The following is a 14,005-nucleotide window of genomic DNA, read 5'->3' as shown; positions in this document are numbered from 1 at the left end:
TTTGCATTACTGACGTAATGCCACAAAGGGGCGAAGGACATTACGCACAGAATATTCCTTGCACCAAAGTACAGTGAGAAAACATGGAGGGATCAAATGATACAGCGTTCAATACTCCTCACTGATATAGACCTTACAAACTTCACAAGATGATGAGCTACTGTTAAAGGAGGGACTGATGTTGAGGTAGAAAGCGGCAAGAAGACAGTGATGGAAAAGAAACATGATTCTATCAGGTTATTTTTGCAGTAAACGGCCGAGGAGAACTGTTGCAGGAAATGACAACAGGCAAAGAATAAGCAAAAGTTGTAGGAAAAGATAAGGGAAAGAAAAGTCAATAAGCAGTCAAGACAATTTGATGATGTGGTTTACATAGGCTTAAAATAAGGAAAATAAATTAAATTATATTGAAATCTAGCTCCCGAGAGCTGCACAGGACAACTTCTTACGGCGTCATTCTTTTAAAATAGAGAAAAATACAATTAAATGGGCAATCAGTATTAACCCTGCTTCTGTCAAATCTTGCATGGCAGGAGGAGCAGGACTTTCAGAGAAGCAAGGGAATTGTAATGAAAAATCTTAGTCTGAATGATGCCAGGTAACCAGACGGTGGGGTGAGATAAAGGGAGGTCTGTGATCTCCTGGGCTTCTTTGCTCACCGTGCCATTGGTCTCATATGATACCACAATACCGCATTAGCAGTAGGACAATGAGCATGAGCAGCAGCAACATCAGATGCAAAGAGAAGAACAGGTTTTTCAAATAAAAACCAAAAAAAAAGAAAAAAAAGGTAAAGGAGGAACAGGAGGGTGAACAGAAGAGAGGTCACAGGAAAGATAAAGAAGCTAGCTATGTTCATGTAACAGAAAACCACAAATTTAGCCAGCAGGATTAGGCAGTAGGACTCCAGGTTTGAACTTACTGCTTCTTTTAAAGTTATACAATCTGTCCAAAAGGAGTTGTTGCAGCACAAGCACTCAGTTATCTAGGGCTTTGACAGCAGCAGGTTTTGGACAGGGCATGGAACTCAAGCACAGGATGCTTTAAAAATTCAACACATCTGGAGGCACAGGGACACTGAGGGATAGAGATGTCCCAGCTTAGGTGACTGCCAAGGTTACACATTCTTTGTAAAAGAGCCAAAGCCTGAAGCTGCGCCCTCCCACACCGATCTGTAACCAAGAGAGGATAAAAATTTGAATTTTCTGCTGTGCCAGAGCTTGAATGTCCAACTCCAAAGTTTGGCCTGGTCCATTTTGCACAGAAGGGTGTCTACCCAATTCCGTGCCAGGTTTAGAACCTGAAAGCCATCTTCTTTCTCCTGGTTTAGTTCAAATCTGGGTACAACAGCCTTGAAATCAGATTTCAAAAATAATCACAGGACATATGCGTTCATTTATGTAAAAACTGTGGGTCAGAAAGTAGAAGAGAGTGATTTGGGATTCTAAAGCAGATCTTTTTGAAGGGCTTGAGTACCTTCCTAAGGCTTCTACCAAGACAGCCTCAATCCCTGGCTTCATAGACCTAATGGGTGCTTAGGGATAAAGACCAGGTGATTTCAGCAGTATCATTGCAGGGACAGTAGAAGGGGCCACAAGGGAGGCAGAGGACTCACCAACCTGAAAACGATAGAATGTCCCATCATCTTTCAGGGTAAGGACATGGTCTGAGATTGGAAAGACATAACCCTGTGCAGCAATAAGACTTCCCAAGTGTATTGCTTCCCCTGTGAAAGACAGAAAACAGCAGGGCTGTGTCAGGAAGACGTGCACTGCACACTCCTCTGCTTTCAGCAGTGGCTCTGGAGGTGACTTGCGTAAAGACCCGGTGCACACATGCCTTTCTGTACCCACACTGCATCCTTACACCTTCCAACCAAACCATGCAAAGCAGAAGAGCAGAAATCAGCCTTACAATACAGATGAAACACTGCTCAAATGTTTAACCTGCTGGTTTTGTCTTTACAAAATGTCACACACCAGTTCAGCTCTAGAGTCTGAAATTCAGTTCAAAGCATATTATCCACCACAGGTGACAGCTGACAAGAAGCCTGTTCCATCAGTGAACCCCACTTGCCTCTACCAAATCTGACAAACACCTGCAACACCAGGTCATTAGCAGCATGTTTATTCATAAAGACAAATCCTGACACTGTAGCATTGCCATTTGTTAGAGGAAACTGTGCGGAGGCAGAGGGCAGTACATATCCTAGCACTCCCAGGGCAACCTTCACCAGCGCAGAGGCACATCTGCACAGATTTTCAACCAATGTCAGCTGTCAAAAGCTGCATCAACTTTCTCAGAGTCTTTCTTAGGTAGCAACAATTTCACAGACAGGCTAGGACTCCTAAAAAGTGCTTTCTGTGTGTTGCAGTGTAAGGCATTAGACTTAACTAAGATGTTGATTCTTATCTCTTTCCCTCTTCCTTCCATCCAATGCTTAAATCAACCTTGTTTTTCTACCAGTATTTCAGACTGCAGCAAAATAGTATCTAGTGTCTAATGGCACACACAATACAGACGGAGTATCTGTTTCTCCCCAGCTATGTCACCTTACCTGGATCCTCAATGCTGAGGTTCTTCATAAGCCACTGCACAATATCAGCACCTGAAAAAAAAAAAAAAAAAAAAGGTGAAGAAAGCATTAAACACTGAGACCACAGGGTTTGAGAGCCCTAGAGAGATATAACATTGGGATGGATACGACAGAACTGACATGAATTTTATTCCATTTTCCTTTTTATCTCCACCGAGGTTTCAGAATGTTTTTCTTTCTTGTGACGTAAACTGTAATTACATAGTTATTGACAGGTACTAAGTCCCAAGAAGTATTCTGTGTGATAGGAGACTTGATATACTTTAAGTCAGATATTACTCTAATAGTTCCATGTAACTTGTTCTCTTCCAGTTGCTTCTCTCTCATCTCAGCATACAGGGAGTTACGTTTCTGCAAGCACCTGTAATGTCAGAGGCAATAATCTAAAAGTACAGAACTGAGTTATTGGTCAAAAAAAAGACAGAGGAAAGTCTTGCTTATGTCAAAGACAAGCAGTATCTTGGAGAAGGAAGGGGTATTCAGTGTGCCTGTAACCAAGCCACTGTTGAGCTGTCACCTGCTAGTGATCGCTCCAGCAGGATGGTGGCCAGGAGCAGAGAAGTGAGTCTTTAAGGTCCATCAGGTAGTTTATTAGGTTTTCAGGGCCCATCAAGTAGTACAAAGGTTGTTGCTATCTTATAAACAGCATAAAGATCTCTAGGATTGATCCCCTGCATGTATACAACCTCTCTGTTGCTCGCATGGAAATCATAGAAGTGGAAAACTTGTCACTGTTCAGTAGAAGCTAAGGCCTTTTATCAAAATACAACATGACAGGGCAGCAAAATTTAGTTAAAACCCATACTCAGGAAGTTAAGCTTAAAATGAAACATAACGGTGTGTACAAGTCAGCCAACTTGACTTGTCCAAAGTCAAAGACAATCAGCAAAGGCACTGGAGGCAACTTAGCAAGTCCATGCCAAGTTACAGCAGCATGCAGCACAACCTAACGATACCATGTCTGGATGCAGACGTAACTCCAATCCCTTCTCAGCGTACAGTCAATTTGCTGAGAAATATTTGCATTCACATACAGTGGGCTAATAGCCCCGGTAATATTTGGTGCTATGCTTTCTGATATATCATTCGAAGATAGCATACAAAAAGGAATTGGGCGACCGTATGGTTCAGGCTTACTAAACAAACCCCAGAGGATCTTATTTGCATGGCCACTTCTGAGTTCAGACACAGTGGGTACTTCAGGAAACAACATAACCCACACGATGCCTGTTCCAGAAAAGTCTGAAGGACATTTTGCTTTCCGCAGGCCCAGAGCATCCCCACACCCTCAGCAAACCTTAAATACAACAAAGGCCAGGAGGCACAATTACAATGTGCCACAGAGACAACAGGCACTGCTAGTGTCCCAGGTCCTTGCAATATCCGCAGGTCTGAGGGGCTCTCCCATACACACGAAATTCCCACTAGAAATGTGGGCTCTACCTGACGCAGAAGGAGATAGCAGCTCCTGCTCCCCCGACAATGCATGTTGACCCCTGACTCAAGGAGCACCAAAAAAACCTCTTCAGTCAGGCTTCAGCAGCAAGCGGGAATATGGACCTGACCTCCCTCATCCCCTACCCAAGGCAAGTGAACAACCTACTTGTCCCCTGCAGGCAATCAGCAGAGCTCCTGAAGATCAGGGAAGCATCTGCTTTTGCTTAAATACTGGGCAAACAGATGTGACCAACAAGCAGCAGCTGGGCATTGTCTTGATCTGCCTTGAAGGTATCAACAAACCAGACACTACAGGACCCATCTCACAAGCTTATATTCTCAGCTCTGTGGTCACTCTCCACACCTTCCAACTCCACCTAACAGCAATTTAAGTTGCCACTATCCTAATCGGAAAGTTATTCCAGAACTCTTTTTCTTTCTTTTTTTTTTTCATAGATAGAACTCTTCTTGTAACTTCCCAGCCTAAGTTTATTAATATGCAATTTATATGCATTTGATATCATACCTGCATTATCATTTAATGGAAATAATTATTCTTCTTCCTTGGTAGTTTCTCCTGAGTGTTTCTACAGAGGGCTGACACATTACTTCCCTACCTTGATTTCACTAAACCAACAAAATTCTTTTAGTGTCTTCTTAAGATGGTCTTTCCCCCTACTTTACCATTCAGCAACTTTTCAGATTTAAGTTCCATTTCTTTGCACTGGGGTCACTAGAACTGGAGGCAGTACCTTGCAGAACATCTAACCAATGCCTCTGGCAATGGTGCAAGCACTTTCCTGTCTCTACTGAAACCAGCTTGCCAGGTGCATCCTAAAGTCACATCGTTTTTTTGTGAATAGTAAATTTATTCAGAAAAAGATGTCTGAGGGGTCCAAAACTACCTCCCAGATGAGAGCACATCCAGTGAACAGTGCTAGCTGAATAACATATGGGGAAAATGTTCAGAGCCAGTAACTGTTGTTTTGACAAGTTTGTTAATAAAATATTCTATTTTATAAACATGGATGTTCCCTTTTGCCTTTTACAAAACAAAAATATCCTAAAGAGAGAACAAAACGTTTGGGGTTAGAAAACCATTTCAAGACAACTCAAGCTGAAGTGCTTATGTATTGTTAGAAACAAAATAAAACCTCACAAAATGCTGTCTTGGTTCAAACTAGACCAGAATCTTTCTTGGCTTTTCTGTTCATTCACCAAAGTAAAAAGTCCACTATTTCCCCTGATTTTGGCCTCAGATTACAGCCTTGCAGTGATCTCTTAGGCATCTTATTGCCAAGTGACATGACAGCTGATACTTGAAAATCATCTAGAGTAGTGCATTTGCTTTGCTCAAGGGAGGTGAAGTGCATTCTGCATGATCCCTTTCCAGATAAACAGGAATACTTAATGCAGGATTAAGTCCCAGTCCATTTTTACATAGAATGATCATGTCCCCAGCTCTAGGCCTCTTCTGAGGAATCTATTCAATTTTCATCAAACTACAGTGAAAAACTCAAGTAACACTGAAAGCTGGTTCCCCAGTCTGTCTTCCCCGTTGTTAAGATTAAAAAAGAAAGCTTTAAAGGGGCAAGTAAACCAAAGGCACTGACTCAACCAGAACTCCTGTGATCAGCCCCTCCAGAATATAAGCAGCACTTGAGATCAGGGATTTTAATTTGTCTCTGTGAAAAACATGAAGTCATTCCTGAAGGTTGCCAAGAGCCTGGAAGATGTTATAGCCATTCTCCTGTTGTCCTGAGGCAGACAGATTATCTTTCTGCTGAGTTTGCTGAACCATTATTTATCACCTGCCAAGACTGATTACTCACCCTCGGGACAATGACAAGTCTTTCCTTCCTCTGTTAATTACTGTCATCATTAATAGCCATGTCACTAATTAATATTCAATCATAATGAAAACTCTTTACTGCCATCTCCCATAACACCTTCAATTTTTAGGGTACCCTCACACATTGGCTTTGCCTCTGCTTGCGGCTGTTTCTATCACTGCAACCTACTTTTGCCCACCTAGAAATACTACTTATGTCCTTCATCAAATGAGAACATTCAGATTTATCCTTGTAAGGCACAATGAAAACTTGAGTGAATCTTTTACAAAACTCTCCTCTGTCAGACCAAGACACAGATTCCTTTATCTGTGAGTTTTCCAGAAAACTTCATCTTAACCTCTCCTGTAGGTTAAGCCCGATGGACAGTCCTCACATAACTTACCTTCCAAAAAAGATCTTTTCCAGCTGATTTTCAGATTCCACATTTCACTAGCTCTTTCAGAAGACACCTGAGGGAAACCCTTGACCCTGACATGTTTCTACTAAACACTAACAGGGCATTTGAGATCTTCTGAAAACAAATAGTTAGGTGTGTTTTCATAATAGAAAGTGTTGCTGGATCCAGGTAGAAGAACGGCTCCCATCTCCTCTATGCTCCTCTCCATCCATCTACATTTCCTCTGAGTCAGTATGCTCAGTTCAAGGATAGTCAACAGCCTGTGAACACCTATTTTCTCCTCACCTATAATGAAATATATCTTTTTGCTTTAGGCTCTTTGAAGCTGAAGTACATCAAGTTGCTTAATTCCAACAGAATAGCTGTATTTCTATGCGCAAACGGATTCACAATGACCATTTATCCAGCTACCTGGTTTAGAGACAGACTAGCAGTTTTATATTTCTTGCTATTTTCTCCACTTTCTGTTCGGCCTCAGTGATCCCATAATAGTAGCTAGTGTTCTCAGAAGGCCATTGCCTGTCAACATGACAAATGAGTGGCCAGCCATGAAAAGATAAATTAAAAAAAAAGTTCACAAGGTGTGAGGCCACCAGCAAGATGCAGTTAATGAGGTGAGTCACCACCACTATATTTGATACCTTTTCTACTCAACCTAAGTTGTTCTACTTCTTCCAGAAAATCCAGGACTTACTTGGAAAATGTAGAGCCATCTATAATCAGATTCACTCATCTTCCACAGGCTGTGTGAAATGGCAAAGGCAGACAGGACGATGTACCTGCCTCCCGCAATTTCTGAAGATCTGCTGCCCAGAGTGGAGACTGTGCCACTGGTTCTGGGCAAAAGAGCCAGGACCGCTGGGCTCTGCTTGTCATCCAGTGGACTCGGCACGTCCCTGACAAGGCATACGCATGTACATACACACACATATATGTATACAAATAAAAAATACAAAAGTATTTCTGAAACTTCAGAAAAATGCATCTTCGCGTTCCTTTTTAGGCCTGATAAGACAACTGCATTTTTTGCTGAGTGTCCTGAGATGGCAGAGCTGGCAAGCACTGATGAGCGGAGCTCCACTGTGATTTGACACGGGACATCTCATGTTGCCCACGTGTGGCATCAGTGACCAAGGACTAACGTCTGTCCTTTCTTATAGGAGTTGCTAAGCTGAGCCCTGATCACTGCATGCCATCCAGCAACTACAGCCAATGAGGTGGGATGCTTTGGATCTCAGATCGTTCACAGACTCACCTTGCACTAACAAATACTAACACTGAAGAAAGGGAGGTCTTAAAAAAAATTTTTTAAATACTGTCTGATCATGTTATGAAAGAACTTGTCATATGTACATTTCTGCAGGAAGAGACGTAAGATTGCTTGGTTATTTTCTGTTTTTTTCCAGTGTTAGTGTAACCCTAATATTCTCTGAACATATTTTAATAACTAAAAAAACATATTTTTGCATAGTAGTTTTTTTAATTTTACAAAAGGAATACGAAAAATATGAGATGTTCAGCTCCTTCCTAGACCTGATCTACACACTCCATGACACACTATGGGCAAACAAACTACGTGCCTAGCCTCTGTTGTCAGTCACCTCCAAACTCAAGGTCCAGACAGCCTTTTGATACAAGGGTGAAAATGTACTCTCCTTTCTGTCACTCCATTCTTGAAAACAGATGAACCCATTTTAGCACCGAATTTTCCAAACAATTTGCTCCTGAAATCGGACCAATCTTTAAATATTTCTATCAGAAAAACAAGACCGGGGGGAAAAAAAAAAAAAAAAAAAAAAAATCAGAAGCAGTCAAAATGACATAAGAATACATGCATGGGTGTATGAGCAGCCACTCAAGCTGCTTTTTACCCTGCCCATCACGGCAGTCACACTATGCAATGGAAATAATGTGTTTTGGTTCCTCCCCAAACAGCACTGGGTCCTTGGTAAATCTAGGACAAAAAGGTTAATTAAGTATCCACACTTTTACCACCAGGCTTACAAAAACAAACAAATGACTGTCACCCATGATAAAGGGCAAAACGATTTCATACAAGATTTCTCAAGGCCTCCAGCACTCACTACTACTATTTTTCTTACACAGAGCCCCCCACTGACTCCCACAGTGATTTCAGCTAGGTTGGAAGTAGAGACTCCGGCTCACAGTAAGGATTTAATGCAAAGCACCGATTTTTTTTTTTTTTTGGGGGGGGGGGGGGAGTGGAGAAAGAAATATCTAGGTCTCTCCCTAGTATTCTGTTACAAATATTGGGAAAGCACTTCATAGAATTTGCCTACAATAAGCACATAAATAAATACTAATGCCAACTAAAAAAAAATCTCAACAGTTGACTCAGAAAATGTGGTAATTGCAGCTCTCCTCCATCAGCATGTGGTAATTGCACCACTCAGTGTCAGCAAGGAGCATCAAAGCTACAACAGCTTAGAGCTTCTAGAAACAGCAATTTTCCTTTACGTTAAGTTCACTTTAAATCTTGTTTGTGAATTATTAACAATCATTAGCAGCAGGAGTGTTACCCCTTTTTGATCAAAGCAACCAAAGTTTCTAAGCAGTCTTTTTGTTCATCACAACTTTTGAGTGCTTGAATTTACAATTTACTTTTCTTGTAATAAAAAATTTGAAAATATAATACTTTTTGTGAAAGTCAGAATGATGCTTGGCGGGAAGGTGGAAAACAGCACATGAAGTTGTGTTGCGCATGAACATTCCAGGATGATAAAAAAATGACAAAGACATAATATTTGTAAATTTAATGGGTTCAAAGTCTCTGATCCTCTGCCTTTTCCTGACAACAGTGTGGGTTATTTATCATGGTGTTTGGGCTGATATGACATTCCAACCTTTTCTTCATCCCTCCTCTGACTCCTTTACTAAGTGTTATCTTACAGAAAGCTGTTCAGTATGCTTGCCCATTTATACCAAATTTCAGAGTATTTCCGGTATTTCAGAGATGAGTCCCATATAAATACCAATCATTGGGGTTTGTATGTTGCTTGTGAACTTAGGAAGCACTCTGTACCTCTGTCGCATGAGTGTTTGTATCTGTGTGAACAAAACCATATGAGAATCTGATCACAGAGTTATCGAAAGCCTATTAAAATTAACAACTCTGATGTGTGATTCGTGCACGTTCTTGTCCCTGACTCCAAGCCCTGAAGCAAAATTAACAGGAGATCTATTAATAAATTCTTTCACAAAAGGGAGTCATGACCCAGACTCACGGCTGCACTGCAAGGTGTTGATAGACACTCGTGGTGTTGGGAGAGTGACAGAAGATAACCTTCCAAGGAGAGAGAAAATGCCACGGGCTCCTGTAGTCATGGTGGGGAAAGAAGATGAGCAGCTCAGGGAATCAGCTCAGGGAACGAGACCAGGCAGAGGGCAACACACCAGAGTTGCAGAGCTGCCTGTGTGCTCTTACTAGGAATTGAACAGGAGTTTCTAGCAAGCGAGTGCTAACACACTTTGAAATAGCTTACAAAGTAATGGGCTGCAAATTCACAATTTAACCATCAGCACCGCAGTGTAAATTTGATCTTTATCTCCAATATGTATTTTACACGTAACACGCACGCGGTCTCTCCTGCTTGCATTTTAAATGTAGACGGATATGAAAGATGAGAGAGAGAGATTTGGATTTGCAAAATCCAAATTCCTTGTGTGCTTTCACCCTGTTAATAGCTCCTTCTTCTGAACTGCTATTTGGAGGGACTTTTGCCTTCTCATCACATTGGCCAGGCTACCAAAGCACGCATACCCATCCTCTATAACGCAGACCTGTAGAGGGAGATTTTCACTAGGCAGGAATCAATAAATGATCAGACATGACAGCGCAGAGCTCTGTGTGGGCTAATTTACCCCGGTAACAAAGATAAATTAGATCGTAAGGTCTCAGAGATATCACAGCCAGACTGCTTTTGTTACAATGCTGCCCATCTAAAAATAGTTCAGGTAGCTTTACAAGGCATGAAAACAAGTAACAGAAGACATACCCGAAGACAGGCTTCTGGCTTGCAATACACTCTCATCAACAACACTTAAAAGCAGGGAGCCAGCGCTGAGGAGCAGAAGGGTGCCACTAGCTGATAGCCCTGGATTTAAAACGATTGCTCTACGGTGGTATTAGTAAGGCTGAGTTAGCAAACCTCTTAATGGATGCACAGTTAATCCCAGTGAAAGAGGTCTGCCCGGACAGCTTAAACCAGGTCCTCAACTGGAAAAAAAGCGATACCAGCAAAAGGTCTTTTTCCAGTTGACCTGCAGCGATAGAAAGCATTTGGTGCTACGCCAGCATCAGTCTGGTCCTCACTCCTCTTTGACAGACCTATGTCACGTCAGCCCAGCCCTCGCACTCAACGCTCACCACCTTTGACTGCTTACACGCTGGCATTCGCTCGCACCCAGAGATGCCAAGCAGTAGTCTTACTGCAGGAGCAGCCACGCTGATTTATTCGTGCTAAACATTCCTCACCTGCCTTGGAAGACCTGAGCTGCTATCAGGTCTGTGCTATCTACAGACAGGCCTGGCATCAACAAACGTGCTGATAGATCCAAACACATGGACACAGACCCCCTCCAGAACCCAGAACATACCATAACCCCAGTGCAATCCCCACTGACGTTGCTTCCCTTGACTAGAATTTGGACTGCTCTAAATTAGAGACATACTGCATGACCTATGCCCAAATCTTGTTCTCTGCTCAAATGCAACCCTGAACAAACTGCTGTTACTACAAGTACAGGAGGAAATCGCAGAACAAAAGAAAAGTTAACAATTCCACACTTTGTGTCATTCAAACCTGTACCTGTTCTTCCTATAACACCCGCAGAAGATGAGCACGTTGCCTTGAGAGCCATTAGAGAGGTATGCAAGAGGCAGGAAAATTGTACCTTGCAGTCCCAGCCTCTCAGCAGCAATAGTAACAGCATTTCGTAGTAGCATCAGAAGTTACCTCCTTTTACAAATTGCTAAGAACTGTGGATGGCTCAAGATGTACCTTTACACCTACAATTGATCATAAATTTACAGTTGCTTTTCAGGCTGCTCTGCCTTTGCATTACTCAGACTACTGAAGAGGCTCGTATAGCTTAGCAGTTTGGCGCTCTGCCATATAGTAGTGTTTAGACACTTTTCCTCACACTGTCAAAATGATTCAGCAACAAAACAGCAAGGAAAGCAACTCTGAGCACTGCTGGAATCGGGTCTTTTGAAGATTCCCGTGTCAGATCTTGTTAGGGCTGAAACATTTTTACTGCTACGCAATTCATGCACACAGCCTTTAAATCAAAGGCAATCTTTCCGTCGTTTCAATCATATATTAGTATTTTTAATAGCAAGTTTTCTTCTCCAGGAAAGAGGAAGATCAAAAAAACATAGAAAGTGACTGGTGTATTTCAGCATGTGACTGTCAGGTCACTTCACACTGTGTCCTCATTCACAAAGCGGGCTTCAAAGGCTGTCACATCAAGGTCCTCCTTGCCCTCACCAGTGTTACAACAGTTTCCCTGCAAAGGTGTAAATGTCACCGACTGGTGCAAGACAGTAAAGTGCTCTGAAAGCTGCAGCATTTTAATGATTTTGGCACAATATTTATTTACTAGGAGTAAATATTTATTTACTAGGACCCTGTAGTCCTCGCCTACGCTGTGTTCCTATGAATTTCCACAGTAATTCTGTTTGCAGAAGCACTCAATTTTTAAACCTCCTAAAGAGCTCTGACCACAACAGATCTCTCTTTCACAAGATCATGCACTTCCATGTTAATAGCGGGAACATTATTGTCTGTGCTCTCTATTACAGATAAGGATAATTAGCATCATCAAATTCTCTAAGAAACCAACTTCATCCTGACACATTGCTACTCTTTTTCCTCTTAGTCTTCAGGAAAGGTTGAGAACCACACGCAGTGTTTGCAGTGATGCAGTAACAGTCACGTTACATGGAAAATGAAATAACCGGACATCTGTAGTTCTTTTCCCTCCAGGAGTTCGTTGTCCTGAAAATGAAATAATTGGTATTGTACAGCTTTTCCCCTCCCTTTCCCTGCTAGGCCTTTCAATCACGTACAATACAGGGTGCACTGGAGCGCAGTGGGCCTCACTGGAGCTCTGTACTGGTGCTGCAGTCAATGAGGGACAATTCTCCAGCAGGATTAAGGTTGCACATATAATTTGTTTTAGTCAAGGGTAACACCAGATGAATTATGACCATATAGCCATTGCTGACAATTTACTTACTGCCATGCTAAAGAAAGAGACAGTATTGGCACTAACACTAGAGGTCGCGTTTTAAAAGGGCTTCTTAAACCATGTGTTAAAGGTGCTTATACCAGTAAGGAGCAACTGATTTTGCTAGCAAAACAGCTCGTTCCTGCATTTCAAATTTGGGCAGAGATATGTATCAGTGGGAATTTTAAATGTGCAGAACAATTTAATGATAACATTGAAACAATCAATGAGCACAAATTTATTAGTATTCATAATTAAGTAACAAGTTCAAAATAAGTAAATTATTTGTTCTTTCTTACATTTGATGGATTTCATAGGGCTGCGCATAAGAATAGAAGCAGTAAAAACAACAATCAGCTTCTCCTACATACCTATATTTTAAAATTGCGTTTCCTGTCTGGTAAATCCTTCAAGTTCATTTTAACAAATGACCTCTGAAAGTAAGAAGCATTTTAAAAAGCTGAAAGCTGCATTAAACAAGTACTGTTCAGTTTAAATAATTGAATCTACTGTCAAAACACCATGTAGCTTAAAACTGCAAAATATCTGTCTATGAATTTTAGAAGGCATTTTTGTTTCCATACCAAGACAGAGGGAATCTAGTAAAATATTTTCCTTCCTTTCTTTTTCTTTCTTCCCCCCTCCAAGAATTTGAAGACCAACATTTTATTTAACCCCTTTCAATTTAACTATGGGTTTGGACTTGGAAAAGCTGACAGGCGGCTCCGAAGCAGCGATTTCAGATAGCAACGGGCCCTGAACATGGGATGGGCTCAAAGCAGACACTGCTGTGTATTTAGTTGTTACCCAAGCAGGAGCACAAAGCACAGTCTTCATAAAGCCGTTCATCGCGCAGCGAGGATCAGCCTTGTTCAAAGTAGGTTCCTTGTTTCAGAGAGCTTCGTGGTGCAACACCCAACAGCAGTGGGACAAACCAGACAGTGCTGCCGCTTTCCCGTTTCCAACAACGCCTCGGGCTGAGGCCCAGCAGCTTCACTCGCTTCTTTCTGGAAACATCACGAGGGTGAGGGTAAGTTGTTGACTGTCACTGCTGATTCTTGACAAAACCTGGTCTGGTATGGCTCTCTAGAAATATACAACTGGGCACATCAACTGCTTTGTGCACTCTGAACTCAGCTGCGTCCTGGCAAGCATGGCAGGAATGCCCTCGGACCTCACAACGTTTCTCAGCAGGCACAGTTTGCCTGGGCAAATTTGCACGAAACAGCCTCATAATGCAGCAAACCACATTCTGGTGCTTTTAGTTTCCAAATAAGTAAAACTCGAAGTCCTCTCTATGTAAAGCAGAAGCTTTTTTTCAAGCCAGCAACACTGTGTTCTGCAAGATCTTGGGAAGTATTTTAACTCGTGAGAAGTTTAGGGAGAGAAGTCTTAAAACACCTTCAGAGAACAGAGTTTCACAAGCGATTGGAGAAACTCGAACTACGTAAATACTTTAACAAAAAAATC

At 41.9% G+C, this 14,005-nt stretch overlaps 1 protein-coding gene across 3 annotated transcripts in view; it reads right to left on the bottom strand.

Annotated features, from left to right (window-relative positions):
- Window positions 1–14,005, bottom strand: part of RGS6 (regulator of G protein signaling 6) — a 294,263-nt gene that overhangs the window by 71,415 nt on the left and 208,843 nt on the right. For all 3 annotated transcript variants that reach the window (XM_029996800.2, XM_029996819.2, XM_029996808.2), the window contains exons 4-5: window positions 2,558–2,608; window positions 1,620–1,726 (exon numbers count right to left, since the gene is read on the bottom strand). In XM_029996800.2, coding sequence (XP_029852660.1) covers window positions 1,620–1,726; window positions 2,558–2,608 — 158 coding nt within the window. The remainder of the gene's footprint in view (window positions 1–1,619; window positions 1,727–2,557; window positions 2,609–14,005) is intronic.

The sequence above is a fragment of the Aquila chrysaetos genome, chromosome 2 (assembly GCF_900496995.4).
Source record: "Aquila chrysaetos chrysaetos chromosome 2, bAquChr1.4, whole genome shotgun sequence".
Taxonomy (NCBI): domain Eukaryota; kingdom Metazoa; phylum Chordata; class Aves; order Accipitriformes; family Accipitridae; genus Aquila; species Aquila chrysaetos.
The sequence above is the reverse complement of the archived record's forward strand: the minus strand, read 5'-3'. Positions and strand labels throughout refer to the sequence as shown.